Source organism: Sphaerodactylus townsendi, linkage group LG03 (assembly GCF_021028975.2).
Source record: "Sphaerodactylus townsendi isolate TG3544 linkage group LG03, MPM_Stown_v2.3, whole genome shotgun sequence".
Lineage (NCBI taxonomy): Eukaryota > Metazoa > Chordata > Lepidosauria > Squamata > Sphaerodactylidae > Sphaerodactylus > Sphaerodactylus townsendi.
In genome coordinates, this window is record NC_059427.1 from 119,257,415 (window position 1) to 119,280,098 (window position 22,684).

The window sequence follows — 22,684 nt, forward strand, 5'->3', positions numbered from 1 at the left end:
CTGGAAACCTTTTATGGACTACCTATTGAAAAAATATGGTAGAAGAGAAATAATTGCAGGATTTGAGATCTAAAAGAGAACAGCAGTCTGAAATAGAATATTAGAAATGATGAAGTGTGTAACTAATAAATTGCTCCATTTTACTTAGATGCATGAACCTAGATTAGAATTCAACAATGAGATAGCAGGAAGCTGTTATTTGGTTACTTTTCTTTTTTTGTATTTCATGTTCTTGTTTTGTCTTGATGTGGTGGTGGTGTGAAAGTTTCGTTTTTTTGCTCTTATGTAAGTTGAGACAATTTTTTAAAATAGTTTTAAAAAACAAAAAGCTACTTGGATTTCTTCTCCTGGGAAAGTGTCATACATTAGGGTTGCCAACCTCCAGGTTGGGCCTGGAGATTTACTGGAATTTCAACTGGTTTCCAGACTACAGAGATCAGTTCCTCAGGAAGGAACAGCTGCTTTGGAGGGTGGACTCTATGGAATTGTGTTGTTCTGAGGTTCACCCCCTCTCCAAATCCCACTGTCGTCAAGCTCCACCCCCAAATGTCCAGGAAATTCCCAAATCATAGCTGGAAACCCTACACAGGTCCTATGCATTTTTAACTGTTCTGTGCAATATAGATGAGTGAAGAGAATAACCATTTTGCCTGAATATTGCTATGTCCAAAGAGACTCCATTTTGATTGCTGGAAAAGCTTACTAAATACCTTGTCTTCTGCCTTTCTTGTTTTTCTCATAGCTTAAAAACAGGTGTTTACAATTAACAGACAGGCCGAACCATTAACCAAGGTCAAATTTCTCATTAGGGGGATGGAATCATCCTTGTTATGTTCAGCTGGATCCAACTGGTCAGCTAAAACCCTAACTGAAAGTTTCAACATGGTAGGGGAACCTGCTCCCCCTTCAGGGAGTTCTCACTAACTTGATACCTGATTGGTTAATTGATAAATTATTAAGTGTGGCCAATTTATGTCATAAATTAATTTCATCAGAATTAGCAGCCATCTTTCCTTTGTTTTTTGTCTACTTCATCTCTGCTTTGCTTGAAGAACTTTGCTCATTCTGGGTCATTTTCAAAGTTTTGGTATTCACCTTTAAGGCTTTACATGGTTTTGGACCTGCATATCTTCATCCATCTCGCCCTTCAAGGCTCCTCTGCTCATCAGCAGGGAACCTTTTGTCGGTCCCTGGTCCAAGAGATATCCGGCTGGCTTCGATAGGAGCCAGGGCTTTTTCGGCCCTGGCTCAGGCCTGGTGGAACAAATTACCAGCTGAGATCAGAGCCCTGCAGAAACTACCTTTGTTCTGCAGGGCTTGTAAAAACTGGTTATTCCGCCAGGCCTTTTCCACCTAGCCAGCTGTATCATCTCCTCTTGGCCTCTGGAGCACAGGGGGAGGTGGGAGGTGAGGAAACGAGTTGGGATGGATTCGTCTAAGTCGCCATCTATTTTATAAATTATTTATTCCTTAATTATAGTGATATACCGAAATTTTGGAAGGTGTTTTTTAAAATTTTAATGCTCTGTTTATTTAACGTTTTAGTGTGTTTTAACCTGCTGTGACCTGCCCTGAGCCCCTCGGGGAAAGGGCGGGATAAAAAATATGATTAAATAAATAAATAAATGTACCGAGCAGTTCTATTATATTTTCCAGCAAGTATTTCTTCTAGTAAGTGTACTTTATTGTTTTCTTGTGTATCTGAAAAATGGACCTTCTGATTTTGTATTCCCTGCATGTTTTAAAGCTTTAATTTTACCACCTTTCTTTTAATTACAAAAAAATAGAAAAATGTGGTTTGGGCACTGGTTCAGAACCCAGGCTTGGCATTGCCACCACCCCAAAGGCCTGGATGGGCCTTTGACAAGACTCTATTGTACATAAACAGGGCAAACAATGATGCTCCGGAGCTTTCTGCAAGCATTAAACAAAGGAGCATATCACTGTAAAGCAATGTCAGCAATACTAAGTCAGCAACATCAAGGCCAGAGAGGAGCTTAGGAGGGGGTCACTATGAGTAGAAGCTGATAGGTAAAGGCCTGGAGGCACAGTTACCAATGGAATCTGAGTACAGTCATTTTCGTAGGTGCCAGCCAGCACATGGTCCATAAACAGCTCTCTCTCTCCCTGTGGAGAAGGTATCGCTGCACTTTTTCTGGAACTCCTGTTCAGGAACAACACTTACCAGTTATAAACAAGCTGAATGCAATGTTTGCTTCTGTCAGCATTGGCTGCACTTGGGTCTTGAACAGATGCAGTGCCTGGCCGGACCCACTGTGTGGATTTAACAACACCATCACTTGACAGGGTTGAGGGAGGCGTCCATATAGTGCTGCTGGATAGAGACATGAGAGAGCAGGGAAATGGCAGTGAGGTTTGGGGGTAAAGGAAACCTTACATCAACATACAGGATCCTACCTCTGCTTTTCTTATTCTGATCCTGAAAGAAAGATGGGGGGGGGGGGGGGCCCCCTGCAGACTTCCATATGATTGACCACTGTAGCTGAACACAAAACAAAACCAGACAATCAAATGTTGAAGAATTCTGTGAGGTCTTGGTTCTGTCCTAAAGTGTGGGTTAGAGCTGAAACTCTTTCCTGCAAAAATAGGCAGCAGTGACCAGGCATGCCTTCTAGCAGCATCAGCCTTTCCTGGGTGAAAAATATCTTGCCACAGTGGTGTGGTTGTATTGTATATGTTTCTCCATTCATTGTTATTCTTCTGTGCAATCCCCGATTGGGACTGCGCACATGTAGGCCTGCCATCAGCAATAGTTTCTAAGCTGAATCTCTAGGGGGTACAGAGCATTGGAGCTGTCAGAGATTTTTTCCCACCTAAGCTGACACATAACCTGACACTACAGTGTCCCCTTCCATCAGAACTCCTCAGAAAAAAACTGACAAGAGCATACAGTACAGTAGGAGGGAGGGAATGTATGCCTCACAGAAGAACTCAATGAACAGAAGTTACAAGTGCAACCAGGAGCGTAATGCTAAGGGGGCGGGGGGGGGGGGCGATGCATCAGGTGCAAGTCCCTGCGGGGGCATTCCAGGGCCATTCCGGGGTGGGGGCATGGCAAGGGCGCAGGATGCATGAATGCCCCAGGCGCAGTTCCCCCTCGCTCCGCTCCTGAGTGCAATACTGTTTTTTACTGAATCGTCTGAGGATTCTATATAAATACAATTAGATGTTATTGTAAATGTTTTAATTTTTGATGTTTGCCACCTTCGGGACCCTGTTTGGATGTAAAGGTGGCTCAGGATTGCTTTAAATAAAATAGATTCGATTATGGCAGTGCACTGTATGTGAGCCTGCCCCTGAAGACTGTCCAGAAGCTACAACTGATGGATAATGCTGCAGTCATACTTCTGGCTCAAGTAGGTTGTGGGAACCATTTTACTCCAGTCTTGTTCTACCTACGCTGGCTCCCAGTTTACTTCCAGGCCCAATTCAGGGTGTCCATATTTACCTATAAAGACTTTTAAATACAACTGGGTGGGGGGATACCAAGACCACCTCCTCCCACATGAACCTTCTTAACCACTGATAACCTTTGGAGGCACTGCCTCAGGTATCCCCTCTACCTGATGTTAGATGGGTGGAAACCTGAGAAAGAGCCTTCTCGGTCATGGCACCAAGATTATGGAATCTTTCCCTTCCCAAGAAAATGCATCTAAAAATCATGCTACATTGAGTTCAGAACACGGCCCCAGAATTCAGACCAAACATTCTGCTCAGTGAGCCATGTACAAAAAAAGGTGGGGATTCTGACTAGGTGAGTCCCCAAGTTTGCAGAAACCCCTCAAAATAAAAATCATGAGGGGGGCTTTAAAATCCCTATAAACAGAAAAAAGTACTGATTGAGAGGCAAGTCAACCTCCCAACTTCCCCTCCTCAATTAGAGGATACAATCATAGCCAGTGTTATACAGTGATTGGAGTATGAGACTAGGATCAGAAGAATTAGGTTTAAATCTTCATTCTGTCATGGAATCTTGCTGTGGATTCTTGGGCTACTCAGCCTCACAGAGTTGCTGTTGGGAAGATAAAATGGAGGAGGGAAAAACAATATGTAAGCTGAGAAGATATCTTCCCAATAGGGGGGTATAAGTATCTTAATTAATAAATATCTATTCCAGCAGGCATGCAGGATGAAAAACAAGATGAAAGAAATTCCCACACTAAAAAACACTACATCCAAAGACCTAAAACTTCAAAAGTTCAGACTCAAAAATGGGAGGAAACACCTTCATTCCTATTTTTTGTTAAAAGCCTCTTGTCAAGGGTTCAATTAGGAGCAGCAGTGGCATAGTGGTTAAGAGCAGGTGCATTCTAATCTGGAGGAACCGGGTTTGATTCCCAGCTCTGTCGCCTGAGCTGTGGAGGCTTATCTGGGGAATTCAGATTAATCTGTGCACTCCCACACACGCCAGCTGGGTGACCTTGGGCTAGTCACAGCTTTCAGCCCCCCCCCACCTCACAGGGTGTTTGTTGTGAGGGGGGAAGGGCAAGGAGATTGTAAGCCCCTTTGAGTCTCCTACAGGAGAGAAAGGGGCGATATAAATCCAAACTCTTCTTCTTGTTCTTCATGCTGTATGCCACACAAACCTGCCTTCTGCATTGACATAAGGAAAAGTGATACGAGATTCAATTACAGCAAATGGACAGATCACTCCACTTCTCTATAGATGATGTCCGTAATTGGGTCAAGATCTCACTGTACAACCACACCCATCTCTCTGTGTTTTCTAGAATGGCTCTTACATGATTCACACTTAGCAACCACAAAAAGAAAGGAAGACTGCAAGAGAGTAAGCAGATTTTTATTTTACACAAAATGTAATGTGTGTGAGAAGTGAAGTAAAAACAGCTGAGGTGAGAGTTTTTAGATGTCATCTCTATCCCACACTTCCTGGAAGAATCTCAGGGTGAAATGCATGGTTCTCCCATCCTCTGTTTCATAATAACAATGAGAGAGACAATTCACAGCAGAATGGGGATTTGAACCCAGTTTTACAATAATGAGTGAGTATGAAGATCCCTAACAAAGCAGCTTAACTGGGCAGGGGCGGGGGCGGGGGAGAATACTTAGGCAAATAGAATAGACAAAAGTTTTTGCTAGGTCAAATTCAACCTTTGCTTAACAGCATCATGACAGGCAAAAGCAGATGGGATTCAGAAGAGGGCATCTCTTGGTCAAATATAGATGGGAGGGAGGAATCATCTGAGAAAAGACGCTTCTTAGAAGGGTACCCAAAGCACAACGTAAAACATTGTGATCTATAAATATCAGTGATGAGGAAATGGACAACTTTGAACATTTCCAAATAAGTGTTTAATGGCCATGCGAGGAAACAAATTCTTTTCCACCCCCATAATATCTTTGGATGAATCCATTCCATTTATAAATAAGAATCACATCCTGAAGAAATCAATGCTTCTTTTACTGCCTTCCGGCCTGATGCCTATGTTGTGTGGGGGTGGGTGGGAGAAGGATTGTGCCAAAGGGATTCAATTTGTAAAATAAACCTGAGGGGCATATCTAGTCTGGTAATTTTTCTGAGTAGAAAAAAAGTCTCTGACATGGCAACTGGAACAATCTTAGCAAGTGATTCGGGCTTTCTTAGCAAGTGACTAGGGTGACACAGAGGAAGGACGATGCAGGCAAGTTAAGAGGGAAATAATAAACAGAATTAATTGGAGCAGGAATGTATAGCTTCTCTGAATGTCTTGCACTCTCACGAGAGGATCTCAAAGAATTTACAGGCTACTGGCCATCTGAATTTAAGCTCCCCGCAGTCTACATATTTACTTAGAACTATTTGTATACCCCACCTAACACAATCACAGATGGGCAACAACAGTAGATAAAATACAGAAATATTGTAAAGACATCAATGAACATAAATAAAAACAGCAATATTAAATTAATCAAAGCACACAGTTTAAACAGGTAATTAAAATGTATTAAAAGAGTTAAAAAGAAGTTTACAATGAAGGATACAAACCTACATTAAAAATTAAAGCAGAGATTGTTGGCCTTATGCCTAATACTATTAGATCTTATAATATGTAGCTACATTAAATGTCTCATGGAGTACTCTGGGCCCTCTGCCCTTAGTGCTGAAGACTTTCCCAGAGAATGAGAAGTGTGTGTGCATGTGTGGCAAAACCCAAATGATGTTTTTAACCTTAGTCCTCCTTCAGCCATATTAGCATGAGCTTCCACTGAAGTTAACCACAAGCCTATCATGGCATGAGCTCAGGTTCTGGGCTGAACCTTCCAAAGCCCATATTCTTCAGACTCCGAAACATGGTTATGCTTCCAAGGAAGTAGCACAACTATTCCTTTCCTCTGTCTGCCTTGATGGAGTTTTAGATAATCTTTTGGGGCTTTGAAAAGCTAAGGGATACAGGTAATAAAGCTGGGGCATGTTTATCCAAGAACCCATAGGGAGGAAAAGTCAAGAGCACTGGCGCTGACAGCAATATAGTGCAAGTGGACCACAAAGCTGGAAAATTCAGGGACCTTTAGGGGAAATAACATAATGAAAAACAGCATAGGCTGGCAACATGTCATCGCCTCTTGAGGGGAGATTGGGCTGGGAGGGAAGAAACCCACACAGCAGCGATGTGTTTGGCTGGTTGCTGAAAATATACAAGATAGCACCTTCTGCTAAAGGCTTGAGGATTTGTATTTAATCTCAGTGAACAAGAATCTTGCTGCATAGCAGTGAATAATTAAAAATTCAAACCCATCCCTGTGACAGCCAAGGTCACGGGAAAAGAAAGGATTGGCAAGTAACTAGGATGCACCTGTATTTGCTCTGATTGAGTCAGGACTTTGTACTGAAGTAATTTCCTTTATTCCTGGGTGTGGCTTAATCCAAGCTATTCTACAAATCTAAACCATTATTAAGTTATGCAAGAGGCAAAGAGGAAACCAAACACATTCTATATATACCATGATAAACTGAAAGTATATCTGCGAGAAACTATTTGACGCTTCCTACTGTTTTTCAGTTGAGATTCTGACCTGGTTATCAAACAGCGGTGGCTTTAAGATAGCAATATTTACCTGGAGACAGACCCAGGAGTACATTAATGCTTGTGAACCTTCTTCACCACTCAGTTATGGACCTCTTAACGTGCCATTTAGATCATCTGGTTGAGATTCAGGGGTTTGCACTGGCCTGGATTTTTGTTTTGTTTTGTTGGTGGAGGGAGGAAAAATAAATTGCCTGGATTTCCACATGCATCTATTCACCTATATTATTAAATATCTTCATTAAACCACTGGGAGAGGCTAACTGAAGGCTTGGCATTGAGGAGGAAAGAAAATGGGAATCCCCAGGGTTTGGCCTTGCCCTCTGACCTGCCACTCCAGAGCTCATCACCAACCCCAGTTCTCTCTAGACATATTGGATGTTAGTGGAGGAGGTGCAATTTCAGTACTTGCCTCGGGTACCATTTTCTGCAGATACACCCCTGAATACCATCCAACCAACCATAAGGATTCTGCACCAGTGGGAAGGCTAGAAGGCAAATTCTGAGCAGGCAGATATGTCACAAATATACCCAGCTTTAGGAGGTTAGTTAAGATTAAAGCTTTCCCTGTACTTCCAATTATAGCCGGTAATATCTTTGTGACTATGGAATACCTGCAGACACTATCAAAACTGAGTGGATGAGAGGTCTTACATTTGTGCCCATCATTATCATGAGTTAGACCATAGCATGAATGGTCCTATTAGACCTTGCTCAACTGAGCAATATGTACTCATGGAGGAAAGCTCTTCAAAGACCATTAGCTAGTGCCCTTTCTTAAGTAAATACACCCTTGGGAATTTGTTGAGAGTTATGCAGTGCATCCTCTTTTTCATGTCATATGGGGCGAGGAGGATTGCCAGTTCTAGGTTGAGAAATTCCTTGATATTTTGGGAGTGAAGCCTGGGGAACCTGGGGTTTGTGGAAGAAAGGGATATCAGTGAGGCATAATTCCATAGAGTCCACTTTCCATAGCAGCCATTTTCTCCAGGTGAACTGATTTCTGTTGCCTGGAGATCAGCTATAATCCCAGGAGATTTCCAGCCACCACCTGGAGATTGGCAACCCTATATGGGGCTCATGTGACTACCATTTTGCAGAGAGCGCTTTATCTGTGGGAGGACTAAATGGCTTTAAACAGGAAAGAATATATTTTATCTCTATAAAGATCCACGGTGATTATTCCACGCAGAGGCTTTTTATAAGCATGAGTCAGCATTCTTGACATTCGTATTCCACGCAGGCACTATGCCAGCACACACACTAATTGCTACTTGCAGGTTCAGTTCAGGAACAATAACCAACAGTGGCACAAACATAGAAACCAAGGTGCCATACCCGAGGTCAGCTGACATTTTAATAAGAACATAAGAACATAAGAAAGAGCTTGCTGGATCAGACCAGAGTCCATCTAGTCCAGCATTCTGCTTCTTGCAGTGGCCCACCAGGTGCCTTTGGGAGCTCACATGCAGGATGTGAAAGCAATGGCCTTCCGCTGCTGCTGCTGCTCCAGATCACCTGGTCTGCTAAGGCATTTGCAATCTCAGATCAAGGAGGATCAAGATTGGTAGCCAGAGATTGACTTCTCCTCCATAAATCTGTCCAAGCCCTTTTTAAAGCTATCCAGGTTAATGGCCATCACAACCTCCTGTGGCAGCATATTCCAAACACCAATCACAAGTTGCGTGAAAAAATGTTTCCTTTTATTAGTCCTAATTCTTCCCCCCCAGCATGTTCAATGTATGCCCCCTGGTTCTAGTATTGTGAGAAAGAGAGAAAAAATTGTCAACATTTTCTACCCCATGCATAATTTTATAGACCTCAATCATATCCCCCCTCAGACGTCTCCTCTCCAAACTAAAGAGTCCCAAATGCTGCAGCCTCTCCTCATAAGGAAGGTGCTCCAGTCCCTCAATCGTCCTCACTGACCTTCCCTGAACTTTTTCTATCTCTTCGATATCCTTTTTGAGATGTGGCAACCAGAACTGAACACAGTACTCCAAGTGCGGTCGCACCACGCCTTTATACAAGGGTTATTTTATGACTTTGTGCTGTTACCATTAGGAGCAGCAAACAACCATCTGAAATTCCTTAGTGCCTCCTTCAGAGAACCCTGGGAAAACATACTTTGATTTAGGCTTATTGTGGCAGTTCCCTATAAGTAATAGTCGATTTGATGGCTCAGTTTAAAAGACTAGGAATGTGCCACATGCCTCTAATGGCATAGCTAATGAGGGTGCCACTTGAGCACATTTTTGTAAAGTGGAGCCTTTTCAACAATTTTTTAACTGCAAAAAATTTTTTGGCCACAGGGCTGGATTCTTCTTCCTCCCCAGACTCCCCAGGCTATTTGTGGCACTGGGTCCATCTCCTCACCTCCATCAGCTTCGGGAATTGTTTGGCATTGTCAGGATGCCTTTTTCCATGAGCTGGCTCCCCCAACTTTAGAACCTGGCCACATTCCTGTCTATCTCCCACTCTGCCTAGTTGCTCTGACCATAATTTGTTGTGACATTTGAATCAAATGAAGTATGATTAGTACTCACCTCCCAATCATTATTAGGAACCATGACTTGGAGGAAAACCACTTAGCCACAGCCCATCCAATTTTGAGTATCGTGGCACACAGAGAAAGAGTAGAGAGCTGAAGTGCAAAAAAGGCCTGCAATCCATAGTTTATTCCCAATCCTCCAAATTTTTGTTTGGTGTATTGTCGAAGGCTTTCACGGCCGGATTCAACTGGTTGTGGTGGGTTTTCTGGGCTGTGTGGAAAATCCACCACAAACAGTTTGGTGAATTAGAACATATCTCAACTGAGCCTGAATAATCAGCTTCAAAACCCCAAATCCTTGAGCAAATTTCTTTGTTCTGGCACCCAAACTCTATATCATGACCACCATAATTCATAAAACAATTTTTTTTATTTTAAAAAGAACACAAATCTATAATATGGTTTTAAAGAAAAGCAGCGTTTCACACCGAGCTATATATTCATTTCATACGCACAGTAGAAAGCTTTAGACAAAACAGATCCTTAAAAGATCTGCATTTAGGAAATGAAAGTCAGAGCAAAGGATTCTTGAAGCCCATCGGTGGGATACATGGTGCATTGCCTTGACAGCTGAAGTCCATTCATTTCTGAAACAACAGCAACTTGTCTAGAGAACAGACCATGTCACACTTCTTGTCAGATGTTTCTGCTATGACAACTCAGCTGTGATTCAGCACAGTGTAATACAAGTAAGAAAAACTTAGCATTTCTTGAAAGGGAAGACCTGCTTGGTTTGCAAGAAGCTGTGCATCCCTGTTATTTTTGTTGCTCAGATGTGGTCCCAGAGAAGTAGCTGGTGGTTAAAAAAAATCCTGATGATAGTTTTCACCTTATCCCACATCATCATTGAAGGTGTATAATTCCTAATTCGTTTACGGGCAGATTGATACAATTTTATGATATGATAGACAACAACACTTCTAAATGTATTGTCGAAGGCTTTCACGGCCGGAATCACTTGGGTGCTGTGTGGTTTCCGGGCAGTATGGCTGTGTTCTAGCAGCATTCTCTCTCCTGACATTTCGCCTGCATCTGTGGCTGGCATCTTCAGAGCATCTGATGCCAGCCACAGATGCAGGCGAAACGTCAGGAGAGAATGCTGCTAGAACACGGCCATACAGCCCGGAAACCACACAGCACCCAAACACTTCTAAACATCGTAACACAATAGAGTGATGTACGTCGGACTGCCCACCCAACAGGCAATCCAGTCTATATGACAAGCATCCCATGTTGAGAGAGCGAGGATACAGGAAGAATCAAGATTCTTTCTTCAGTGTTTCTAATTCTTTCACTTGTCATAGAAAGAGAACAGCATATAAACAGTGGTCATAGAAAGAGAAAGAGCTGGCTGGATATGCATGTGGCTTAGTACTAGAGCACCTGCTTTGCAGGTAGAAAATCCCATGTACAAACTCTGATATTTCCAATTTTCAAAAAGGATCAAATGGCAGGTTATATGAACGATCTCTAACCTGAGGTCTCTGAGAACTGTGGCCAGTCAGAGTAGACAGTGCTGACTCTGGCAGAAAGGTTGGCTGACTCAGTGTAAGGCAACGTCTTGTGTTCATTTCTGGAAGCCTCACTTGTAAACCCATCAGTGTTGCATGTTTATGTGAAGACTCCAGAGGAACTATTCACTCAAGGCATTTTTTCCTACATAAGAACAGCCAGCCATATCTGTCACTATTTGTGTTTTCACAGGGACAGAAATTTTAAATTTCTGGAAATGTTGAAACTGCTGGGAGGGGGGGGGATATTTGGGGAGCAAGTCAGAAAAATGGAAATTTTGGAGAAAACTGAAATACGTGCAATACACGTAACCTAAACTCCTTTTATCGATTTAACAACATAAACTGTATAATTTATAGATAATAAAGGCACTTCATGAAAGTCAAACATCCTCATTTTCTACAAGGCAAACCGATCCTTGAGAAATAATTGCAAATTGCTGCACCCTATGCAATCATAGCACATGGATCCTTCATTTTTGTCATCCGAGAGGTAGGAAGAAATGAAACATCCTGCAGTAAACAAAATAATGTGTATTAATTGTACAGAAACCCTTCCAAAGAGTCACAGTACGTAGGGCTGCCAGCATGTTTGGACAAACTAAACCACTGAACTCTTTAATAATTTAGTATCACTGAACATATTATAGCATATTATTTGTTGCCAAAATTATTTCTATTTAAACAAAAAAAACAATCTCAATTATGTTGTATATGGCTACAGTGTGTATATTTTTAATGCTCTCCAAATATTTCCAATTTTTTCTATCAGAAAAATCAGGGAAAGTCTTCAGAGAAACATAGGGGGAACCACCCCATCCATCCCAAATTTTTCCTCCCCCCCCCCCATACACACCTTCATCTCTCTATGCATGGATAATATTGTGTAAACCAGACAACCTGCAATACATGTGATAACATGATAGCTTAGAAAGGTGTGATCATGGGAACAGCTGAGTGTTCAGCTACCTGGTCCTCCTGATATGCTTGTACACATTAATATGCTCCTGGGGGTAGTCAACTTTGGCTGATTGGAAAGCAAGACATTGTCTGCGTATAAACCCTTTCCCATCACTGATGTTGTTTAAAGCCAGATCCATCAATAATAAGACCATGACACTGCAAAATTACTTTGCGGCATTTAAGGTGGACCTGGCATGCATGATCAAGACCTGGGTGCAGGAGGGCAAGACAGTCACATTAAAAGAACTGATCCCCCCCTCCCTCAACTTATTTGGTTCTCCATCAGTCCCAGACAAAGGGCCAGGGGTGGCGGAGTGGCAATGTTCATTCGGGAGGTTTTCTCCTTCAAGACAATCCCCTTCACAATAGTCTCCAACACTGAATGTGTGGGTCTAGTGTGGGACACCCTTGAGAGTTTTGCTATCTTGCTGGTGTACCAGCTGCCTCACACACCATTAGATACCCTACTGAACCTGTTAGAGGTTTTGTCAGACTACGCCTTGAAGAACCTCAGAGTGATTGTCTTGGAGGACTTCAATGTTCATGTGGACCCAACCTCATAATCTCAGGCAATGGACCTGGTGCTATCCATGGCCCACCACCTCACTGTCACTGAAATTCAGGCAACAGCTTTACAATGTCTGATTTCATTTCTCTGAAGTTGGGGACACTGGGTGGCACTTAGCAAGGATACATCCCAGTGATGACCCTACAGGGGGCAAATCCTATCATCAATATTATAATTATTTAACATCTACATACAACCCCTGGTTCAGTTGGTCCAGAGCTTTGGGCCAGGTTGCCATTAATATGCTGATTCACCCAGTTTTTTCTGTTGATGGAGAGCCAGCCGGTCACCACCCCAGATAATGTTACCAGGCATCTAAGGACCATGGGGGGGATGGTTGAAACAGAACAGACTGAAACTTAATCCAAAAAAGACAGAAGTCCTGTGATTGGGCTGAGGGGAGCCGGAGAGGAGTTTTCAATTGCCAAAATTAGCCTCTGTGATCCACGCAACAGCCACCCCCAGGCAGGATTACTGTAACTCGTTCTACACTGGCCTACCCTTGAGAACAGGGGTCTGGAACAGGGATCTGCAACCTTTAGCACCTAAAGAGCCATTTGGACCCATATTCCATGAAAAAGAAAACACTTGGAGCCGCAAATGCTTTTTGACATTTAAAATGAAGATAACACTATATACATTGTTTTTTTACCTTTACACTTTATATAAACAATTATAGTGTGTTATGAAATCCATGAAGTGGTACATCACCATTATCAGCCAACCAGGCAGCTGGGACAGGAAAGCCGGAAGTGGCTTGGGATAGCCGTCTTGGGCTGTGCCTCTCTAGGAACAGGGACTCTTTCCCATTAATCCTTAGGGCAACTCTTGAAGGAGGCTGAGAGGACCCAAGCCACACAGAGCCGCAGTACAAGGACGAAAGAGCCGCATGCGGCTCCGGAGCCACGGGTTGCAGACCCCTGGTCTGGAAGCTACAATTGGTCCAGAATGCAGCAATGAGTGTCTTTACAGGAACCCCAGTAACAATACACATTTTACCTATGCTTCACCAGTTGCATTGGTTACCAGTTGAATTCTGGAACACGTTCAAGGCTTGGGTTTTAACCTTGAGAGCCAGCATGGTGTTGTGGTTAAGAGCAGGTGTATTTTAATCTGGGGAACTGGGTTTGATTCCCCACTCCTCCACCTGAGTGGCAGAGGCTTATCTGGTGAACCAGATGTGTTTCCGCACTCCTATGTTCCTGCTGGGTGACCTTGGGCTAGTCACAGTTCTTCAGAACTCTCTTAGTCCCACCTACCTTACAAGGTGTCTGTTGTGGGGAGAGGAAGGGAAAAGAGTGTGTAAGCCACCTTGAGCCTCCTTACAGGAGAGGAAGGTTGGATATAAATCCGAACTCTTCTTCTTTAAGACCCTGAGCATCTGGGACCATTGTATCTACAGAACCACTTCTCCTAGGATCCACCCCAGTGAGAATTACACTCAGGTGGAAGCAACCTCTTACTGGTCCCTGGCCCAAGAATGTCCAGCTGGCCTTGGTCAGGGCCAGGGCTTTTCCATCCTGGTACTCACCTGATGGAATTATCTGTCAGCTGAGCCCTGATGGAATTCTCTGTCAGCTGAGACCAGGGCCTCATGACTAAGCTCAGTTCCACATAGCCTGCAAGATGGAAATGCCCCACCCGGCTTTTGTTTGAGGCCAATGACAAATTGTTCTTGAGCTTTGCTGGCCACCCAAATCCACCCTCCTCCTCCTCCCCCCCCCTCCTTAATCTGGTATAACTAAAATGGGATTGGAGGGTTTTAATTGATTATATCTGGAAGTTTATTGGTATTTTATATCATCTATAAAAGAAATTGCCGTCTGTGATAGGATGTTAATATGTGGATGTTGTTTTAACTTGTGAATTGTTTTATTGATATATTTTCATTTCATAGTTGCTCTGAGCCTGGTTAATGCATTAGGCCAGGAAAAATGGGATGTTAAGTTTAACTTTTTTTATTTAAAAATGTTATTTCAAATGATGTATCGTCTGCATTAATCTTCACTTAAAATACTGAAATATCACAAATTTAAACAATATTTTGGATGAAGTCTTAATTGGAACTGTGACCACACTTACGTGTTATGCTTAAAAAAAAACACCCCACCACACTCACAATGATCCCAATGCACCATTCTTATTCTCCAAACACACCCAGGTGCAAACTTCTGATATATATACATTCGCATGTGTGAAAGATGTCACATTGATTCACTGCACACCAGCGTTAAAAAGAAACACAGTGTAGAATTTAATGCAGATCCTACACATTTGAATTTCTAAGTAAACAGAATTCTGACTGGTTTTCTTTGTGCCTTCTTTAAACATTCCTCACTTGTAAAATGAAAACAGCCTTACACTGACCTTCGTACAGGTCCAAACAAGTCTCAAAACCACAGCATCACACTGCTGTCAAAGAATGGGCAAACATTTAATGCCTGTCTTTGTTCATTCACAAGGCTCTTTAGTCTGGGGCTTGGGTACACTCAGTCAGTATGTCCAATTTCCACAAGAAACACGGAGCCCCTGTAGCACTATGGGGATTGGTCTGCTGCCTGCAAGGTACCGTGTTTCCCCAAATATAAGACAGTGTCTTATATTAATTTTTGCTCCCAAAGATGCGCTATGTCTTATTTTCAGGGGATGTCTTATATTTCTGTATTCTGTTTGTCAGACATGCTTCCAAACAAAAACTGCTACGTCTTACTTTTGGGGGATGCCTTATATTTCACACTTCAGCAAAACCTCTACTACGTCTTATTTTCCGGGGATGTCTCATATTCGGGGAAACAGGGTAGCTTCTCCCTGCTTGAACTAACAGGAACGAAGTTGAAAAGATTGTATTTCATAACACATCAATCTGTACTTTGGGGTGTTGTGGGGTTTCCAGGTTGTATGGCTGTGTTCCAGAAGCCGTATTCCAGAAGAATTTTCTCCTGACGTTTCACCTGCATCTGTGAGATGATTCCAGCAATGTTGTTTTTCCAGGAAGTCCCCCCCACATTCCTGTCTTTCTGGTTTTACACTAAAATCCCAAAGCCGAATGCAGCAAATATTCATGCATATTTTCCCCCTAGACTCAGGTGCAATGCAACAGACTTGGCTCACCTCTGAACCCAGCTGAGATGAACCATTGTAAATCTGATGCCCGTGCCAAGCCATTCATGCAAGCAGCTCCCCATACATGGAAGGGTGATTAACATTACCACCTTAATTTATTATGTGTTTTGCTCAGCCATGCTGCTGATAACATGCTCACTGGGCCTTAATCCAGCACCTAGCTCAATCTCGCTCAGATGCCTAGCTCGCAACTCTTTAGACACTCTGCAGTGGAGAAGTTAACGGCCCAATTTTTAAATCACTTCAATAGGAATATTTGGATCATAATTCAACAGAAATTTAAAGGGCAAATGGAAGTGGATTTAGTAGCACTAAAAGTACTTGAGCTTCATCAATGTGTATACTGCAGCCCTAACTAATAAACACAAAAGTCAGCATCAGGAAAGGTCCCAGAATCTGGAAAGTAAAAAGTACCTCCGAACTCACAGTCTTTAAGAGACCATACAGACACACTGAAAATACTGCATCCAGTTCTGAACATCATTGTAAGAAAGTCAGAGGCTGTCAGATCTTTCAGATTCAGTAAAGCAAGTTTCCAGCAGCCTCTACAGTAATATTAGCTTATTATTCTATCACTGCAGCCCAACAAATAAAAAACTGGGACATCTCACTGAATCACTGAATAGCAATTTTGAGATACATGCCGTGAGCCAAATGTATACAAGATGCAGCTCTGCGAGAGAAGACTATTGAAACAAACCATTAACAAGTGCATGCTTCTGCAGTCAACGCCGTTTCAATTAAGAGTTTCCTGCCACAAATCACAAGGGCATCCAAGTGGCAAAATATTGAAAAATTAACTGCATGAGCAATGGAGTCATTTGCTGCTGCTTCGCCAAGTAACAATAAGTTGTTTACCCTCCATCTTCAACCGGATCTTGAAACACATTTAAACTGAACCGTGGGTTTTGGTGACACTATGGCTGATTATGCATAGGTCTCTGCCTTGTGACAAAAGTAAATATACGTCAGAACAAGATGTCTTGTACAGATATATTTCCACAAACCCAACATTCACATACCAGTTACTCTGTAGCAAGCAATACCACTTTAAGCGTGAGTTTAATTTTCTTTGCTGCACTGAGCACTGAGAGTTATGGTTATTTGCCAGTGAGCTCAGCTTTGCCCCAGCTATCCTCCCTCCACTCACCGTCAGTCTACCTCAGTGATTCCCAACCAGGGTTCCGTGGTACCCTGGGGTGCCATGAGCATGTCCTAGGGGTTCCGCAGCAATGCTAACGGCCCCCCTCACTTTTGCAGTGTCTCCCACCGGTGCCAGCAAGGACATGGAGCTGGCCCAGAGGGCAGGGCCTGCTGCAAGGTCAGCAGCCACTTCCCGCCCCCCCCCCCCCAGTGCTTCCCTTCACCCTGGGAGGGGCAGGTGGGTGGGTGGCAAGCAGGGGAACGGGGGGGGAGGGGGAATGGCAAGGGTACCGTGAGATATGAAGAGTGAGGTCAAGGGTACCGTGATGTCGAAAAGGTTGGGAAACACTGGTCTATCTAGTTTCACCCCCCCCCCGACTCGCTCGCCCACCTGTGCATCATCTCCCCTTCTCCCTTCCCTGCAGCCACCTTCCTCCTCCTCCTTTTGCCTTGATCTCTTCTCCTCCCACCCTTGCCAACTGTTTTCTGACCCAGACAGGTATTTGGATATTGTTATTGCCCTCAGCTTGGACAGGCAGGAGACTAAGCAGTTTGTGTTAAACAGAACAAATCACCAGCATTGCAGCCTGTAGGGGAAAGGGAGGATTGGGAGTGTGCCAAAAGGTGGATCACGCTGTTAATGGCAGTCTACACCCCGTCACCACTGCTCGCCTTCCCTCCCACCAGAGGATGGAAACAGTTGGCAAACAGCGGGCAAATAATCTTTTCATATTTGCTATTTCTTCAATTTTTGTTGTTTATTATACAGCAATATTGATATATCGTTATAAACAGAGAATCATTGCAAAATGGCTATCTGATTGCATTTGGAAACATGATGTTTGGCTCCAAAATGGCAGATTGGCCATTTTCCTTGCCCTCTCATTTCCACCAGCCATTGCAATTAACAGGCTGGCAGGGGATGTCTGTAGGATGAATTACGAATGGTGGGCTACAGTGGGAATGTTAGATTGTGGGACTGCCCCCCCCCCCCCCCCATGTCATGGCGGAGGCTTTCCCTACCTTCAAAAAAGCACCACCATTATTGCAAGGGGATTTCTCCTGCTATAGTAAGATAAGCACTTACTTTTTATTCACCCTATTGGTGAAAAGAATGCTCCCCCCCCTGAAATCTCAATAGCACAATTGTGACATAAATATGATATATCCAGCTGCATACGATATTTGAATTATAGCTATTAAACTAGTAAGATGAAGGTGGGGATAGCCAATCACATCCAATGGAAACATGCATGCAGCTGGGCTGGGCTGGGCTGTAAAGGGCAGAGTTGTTAATCAATGAACATGATGCTGTGCAGCCCGGCAACAAGAAACACACCAAACCTTAGTGGAAAGGGTAATGCCTGCTCCACTGCAAACAGGGCGAGAAGCTCAGGGAAACAGGGCAATGGGTAATAACAGCAAACGGTACATTGGTACTTACCCTGAAGGGACCTTCTCCTGGTAGGCGATGAGGGCATCTTGGATTGGGTGATTTCCAACCTATACTCAGGGAGGCAGGACTAAATGATGTCACTTCCTGTAGAGGCTGGAATCCATCTTAGATCCCCAGTATTCCGTTGACTCAGCAGTGAGAGAAAAAATTCTATTATCTTAAGAAGTAGAACAGGAAGTAACGAGAACAACATAATAACGAAGAATAACATTGAAAACAAACATCAAAACGTGAGGAACTCCAAGTATTTTATAACTAACTACCCCGATCCATAGATCATAATAATAAACGAAGGAATGATTAATTTTGGAGACTGCATAGAATTAGCTGCGCACAGGGAGGGCCAAGATGCCCTCATCGCCTACCAGGAGAAAGGTCCCTTCAGGGTAAGTACCAATGTACCCGTTCTCCTGGAAGGCGATCTCGAGAGGGCTTGCTGAGTTGGGACCTCCCAGAGCAGTGTCCCAAAATGGAGTGGGAATGTTAGTCTCCAAATATATGTTCGAAAGCACTCTAGTTCCAAAAGCGGTTTTAGATTAGCCGCCATGGAACGCACTTAACCTGTAATGTCTGATAAAAGGGGAGGATGAAAGAGGACCAGGTGGCCGCCCTACCACACATCCTCCAGGAGGAACCTGTCGTCCTGAATGTCAGCGTTAGTTGCGGCACTCCAAGAATGGATAATGAGCCGTTGATGCCGCTAGGCACAGGTATGTGAGATGCTTCTTTATATGCCTGCGGTAATGCACATTATCTGAGAGTGTAACTGAGTGCAGCCTTGGACATCTGAGCTCCCAGATTAGGCATGGTAGCGTTTATGAATGAAGGGATTCAGTCCGGCTCTGGATATTCTCTGTTCTGATGATACAATGTCTTGAGCGCCCTACCCGGACATCTAAGGTGTGCCAAAGTGATTTCTTTGGGATGTGAAGGACTTGGACTAAAAAAGGTGGGGATGATCACCTCCTGCTTCATGTGGAACCTGGAAGCAACTTTTACCCGGAACAAAGGTGGGATCCAGCCTCATGACTTCTCTGTCCTTTGTGAAAGATGCAGAGCTGGGGAGTTGACGGATAGGGGCCTGCAACTCTATGAAATTCTTCTGGCTGTAGGTTGATGGCAATAGCAGAAAGAGAGAAGTTTCATGCGAGAACCCATTTCAGATGCCACCCCTTGGAACGGATGGGCTCGAAGAAGGCGGTTTGGTGAGAGCTGAGAGCACTCCATGTTAAGAAGTCTCCATGAAAGGGAACCCGGATGGACTATCGAGGAGGGTTGTTTTGTTGAGACCCCTTTGAGGAATCTAAGTATATCTGGGTGCCTGGACAGTGGTAGTCCATGAATCTTGGGCCCAAACAGTGCGTGAGTGGCTGCCAGCTGTCTGCTAAGAGTAGCACTTCTAAGGCCCTTCTCGAGACTCCAGAGCCTGGAGAAACTGTAAAACCTGAGGGACAGAAGAAGGGTCTCAGTGGAGTCGATCCGAGGTCCTCTTGAGCCCAGGAGAGGAAGGTCCTCCCACGAAAGAGTTACTTAGATTCGAGAGGTTGGATGGTCTGCGGGACCAGCGATGATTGTATGATGGATGACCTGGCCGAATAACCTTTTTTTGGTTAGGGCCTCCACAGCTCAAAGCGCCAAGCGGTCGAGACAAAACCACTCTGGGAGTTGGGATGGACCACGGGTCCCTGAGTGCGGAGCTACACCTTCCGCGGCCCGGACTGGGGCGGCTGGTTATCCTGGGCTGGCTTCTGGCATAGCCCGGGAGGAGAGGGCTCTAGGCGCGATGTTCTAGCTGGCGGCAGGGGCTTTAGTTCCTCTTCCGGCCTGCGCCATCTCTCCTCGCGGGCTGCCCGAAGCTGCCGCCGCCGCCGCCCGCCAGCCGATGCGGCAGAAGAAGAAGTGGACGAGACCTCAGCCCGAGGACTCCTGACTGTTGCTCTTTCTGAGTGCGCCCTTCGAGGTTGCTGCCTCGAGTGCTCCCTCTGCCGCTGATCTTGCCAAAAGACTTCCAGGCGGGGGTGAGAAGGAGCGAGCGTAAGATTCCATGAGCTGCCATTTTAAAGGCGGCCCGTTAAGGTAGGAAAAACTGACAGTTGGAAAAAACTGACAGGCTGATTCACAAACTGACAGGCTGATTCACAAGAGGACAGGAGCCGACAGAAACAGACACACAGAACACACATGAGAATAGAAGTAAGCTGAGAGAAATAAGGTAGAAATAAGGTAGAAATAAGGTAGAGAAATACAAGTAGCTTGGAGCCCTCTCACAAGCACTGCGCTCCCTGCTAGGCAGGAAGTAATACTGGGGATCTAAGATGGATTCCAGCCTCTACAGGAAGTGACATCATTTAGTCCTGCCTCCCTGAGTATAGGTTGGAAATCACCCAATCCAAGCTGCCCGAGATCGCCTCCAGGAGAACAAGCCCCAAGCAAAGACTGCACAGTGAATGCTCCTTCTGGTCGCGGTATGCTCCCTGTGCATAATAACCCTGGGCTTGTCAAGCTATTGTAGCCTGACTGCCAAGGCATACATATGCACAAGTGGATGGTTTTGTGTTCTTACACTGGATTATCTTGCATCAGAAGCTTGTTCATGATAGAGGCCCCTTCCGCATACGCGAAATAATGCACTTTCAATCCACTTTCACGATTGTTGGCAAGTGCATTTTGCTATTTCGCACAGTAAAATCCAGCTGCAAAGTGGATTGAAAGTGGATTGAAAGTGCATTATTTTGCATGTGCGGAAGGGGCCGGAGAACGCCTGTTGCAATTGTTAATTCTGCTGTACGAGTATTGCCTAGCCAAAGTTAAGCAATGCAAGAACAAAGGCAACATGCCATGCATTGTATAAAAGCCAGTGATCTTCAAGATGCATCTCATAAATAGAAAATAGCTCTAACATAAGATGCCAGTGCATATAAATATGTATACAACAAAATAATGGAGCCTCTTTCATCTGCACAGGAATGCGGAGAGGAAATGTTGATCCACCGAGACGCACAATGGTGAGCATTTGTTTTCTCTCTCTCACAGGCTTCAACCTAGTACAATGGCAGCTATGTGAACAAACCCTCAGAAGTGTCCCACCGTCCCCTATACAAACACACTGATTATGTGGCTCATTCAGATACAGACTTAGCATGTTAGCACATTGGGGTGATAGTGGCATGCTATGTCTACACGTACATGGGCTAGCCCCATGTGGTTAGTATGTTTATTCCCAGAATCCTTGTGAAGGCCTGCTCTTTCCTCATATCTGTTTTAGTCACACACTCTCCAAAGAGAGAAAAGCCAGCAAGCCAACAGAAGTTTCAGGGGGGAACCAGACATTTGCTCAGCCCCAAACAATGTTGCATTACATATCTTTTCAGACATACACAAGGTAGTCACGGAGATGATGATGTATTTCACTATAGGATTCTATCCCAGGTGTCACTGGAGTCTGGATGGAATCTGGATATTTTGTGCCTGCTCTACAGAGCTCAAACGAGACTAGGAAAACATCTTTCTTTTGCATAGCAACCTGGTGTGATAGAGTGGCCAACAACCTCTGTACAATGGGCCAAGTCTAGAGTAGGAACTCATCCTGCCCTCTCTCAGGTGGCTGGCCACCAGTTGCAACTTATAAGGGCTGGCTCACATGACAAACTTTCCCATAGCAACACACTGACTTTTGAAGAAAACCCAGAAATGTTGCAGACCAAACAGGGACAAGAGATGACAGAGAATCAACAAAAAGTCCTGGGGCTGGGCTGGGGGGGACAGGGGAGCACACGCTTCTATAAATAAGACAAACCCTTCTCCAAAAAGAAAGCTATCTGGAGGGTTTAGAAAGGAGAGAGAGAGAGAGAGACTCCCTCCCTGAAAGACACTCTCTCTCTCTCTCTCTCTCTCTCTCTCTCTCTCTCTCTCTCTCTCTCTCTCTCGTGTGTGTGTGTGTGTGTGTGTGTGTGTGTGTGTGTGTGTGTGTGTGTGTGTGTGTGTGTGTGAGAGAGAGAGAGAGAGAGAGAGAGAGAGAGAGAGAAGTCGCTTCCAGGCCAACCCTCTATTCTGTTCCTTTTTCAGCAATGCAATGAAATCTCTTCCGGCTTCGGGCTCCCCTTCCCCCTCATCTGTCACTTCACAAACTGGCTTACAAAGCAACATTCTGGGCACTGAATCAGCTGCAATCACTCACTGTCACACTCTCTTAGCATCCCCTCTCTGCGTTTCCCTGCCGGAGGATCTCTCATAGAGGGAGAAGCAGCAGGATAATTGCAGGCTCTCAGGCAGGAGGCAAAACGGCACAGGGAGGAGCGCAGATTGTACGGGAGCAGTGCCTTT

The 22,684-nt window shown here is 44.3% G+C and overlaps 1 protein-coding gene across 2 annotated transcripts in view; it reads right to left on the bottom strand.

The window, feature by feature from the left end:
* SPHK1 (sphingosine kinase 1) overlaps positions 1–22,684 on the bottom strand; it is a 45,374-nt gene that overhangs the window by 11,985 nt on the left and 10,705 nt on the right. Inside the window, exon 2 of one of the 2 annotated variants that reach the window (XM_048487169.1) lies at positions 2,186–2,332. In XM_048487169.1, the coding sequence (XP_048343126.1) occupies positions 2,186–2,332 (147 nt within the window). Of the gene's footprint in view, positions 1–2,185; positions 2,336–22,684 lie in introns of both variants that reach the window. The other variant, XM_048487168.1, reaches the window with a different exon arrangement.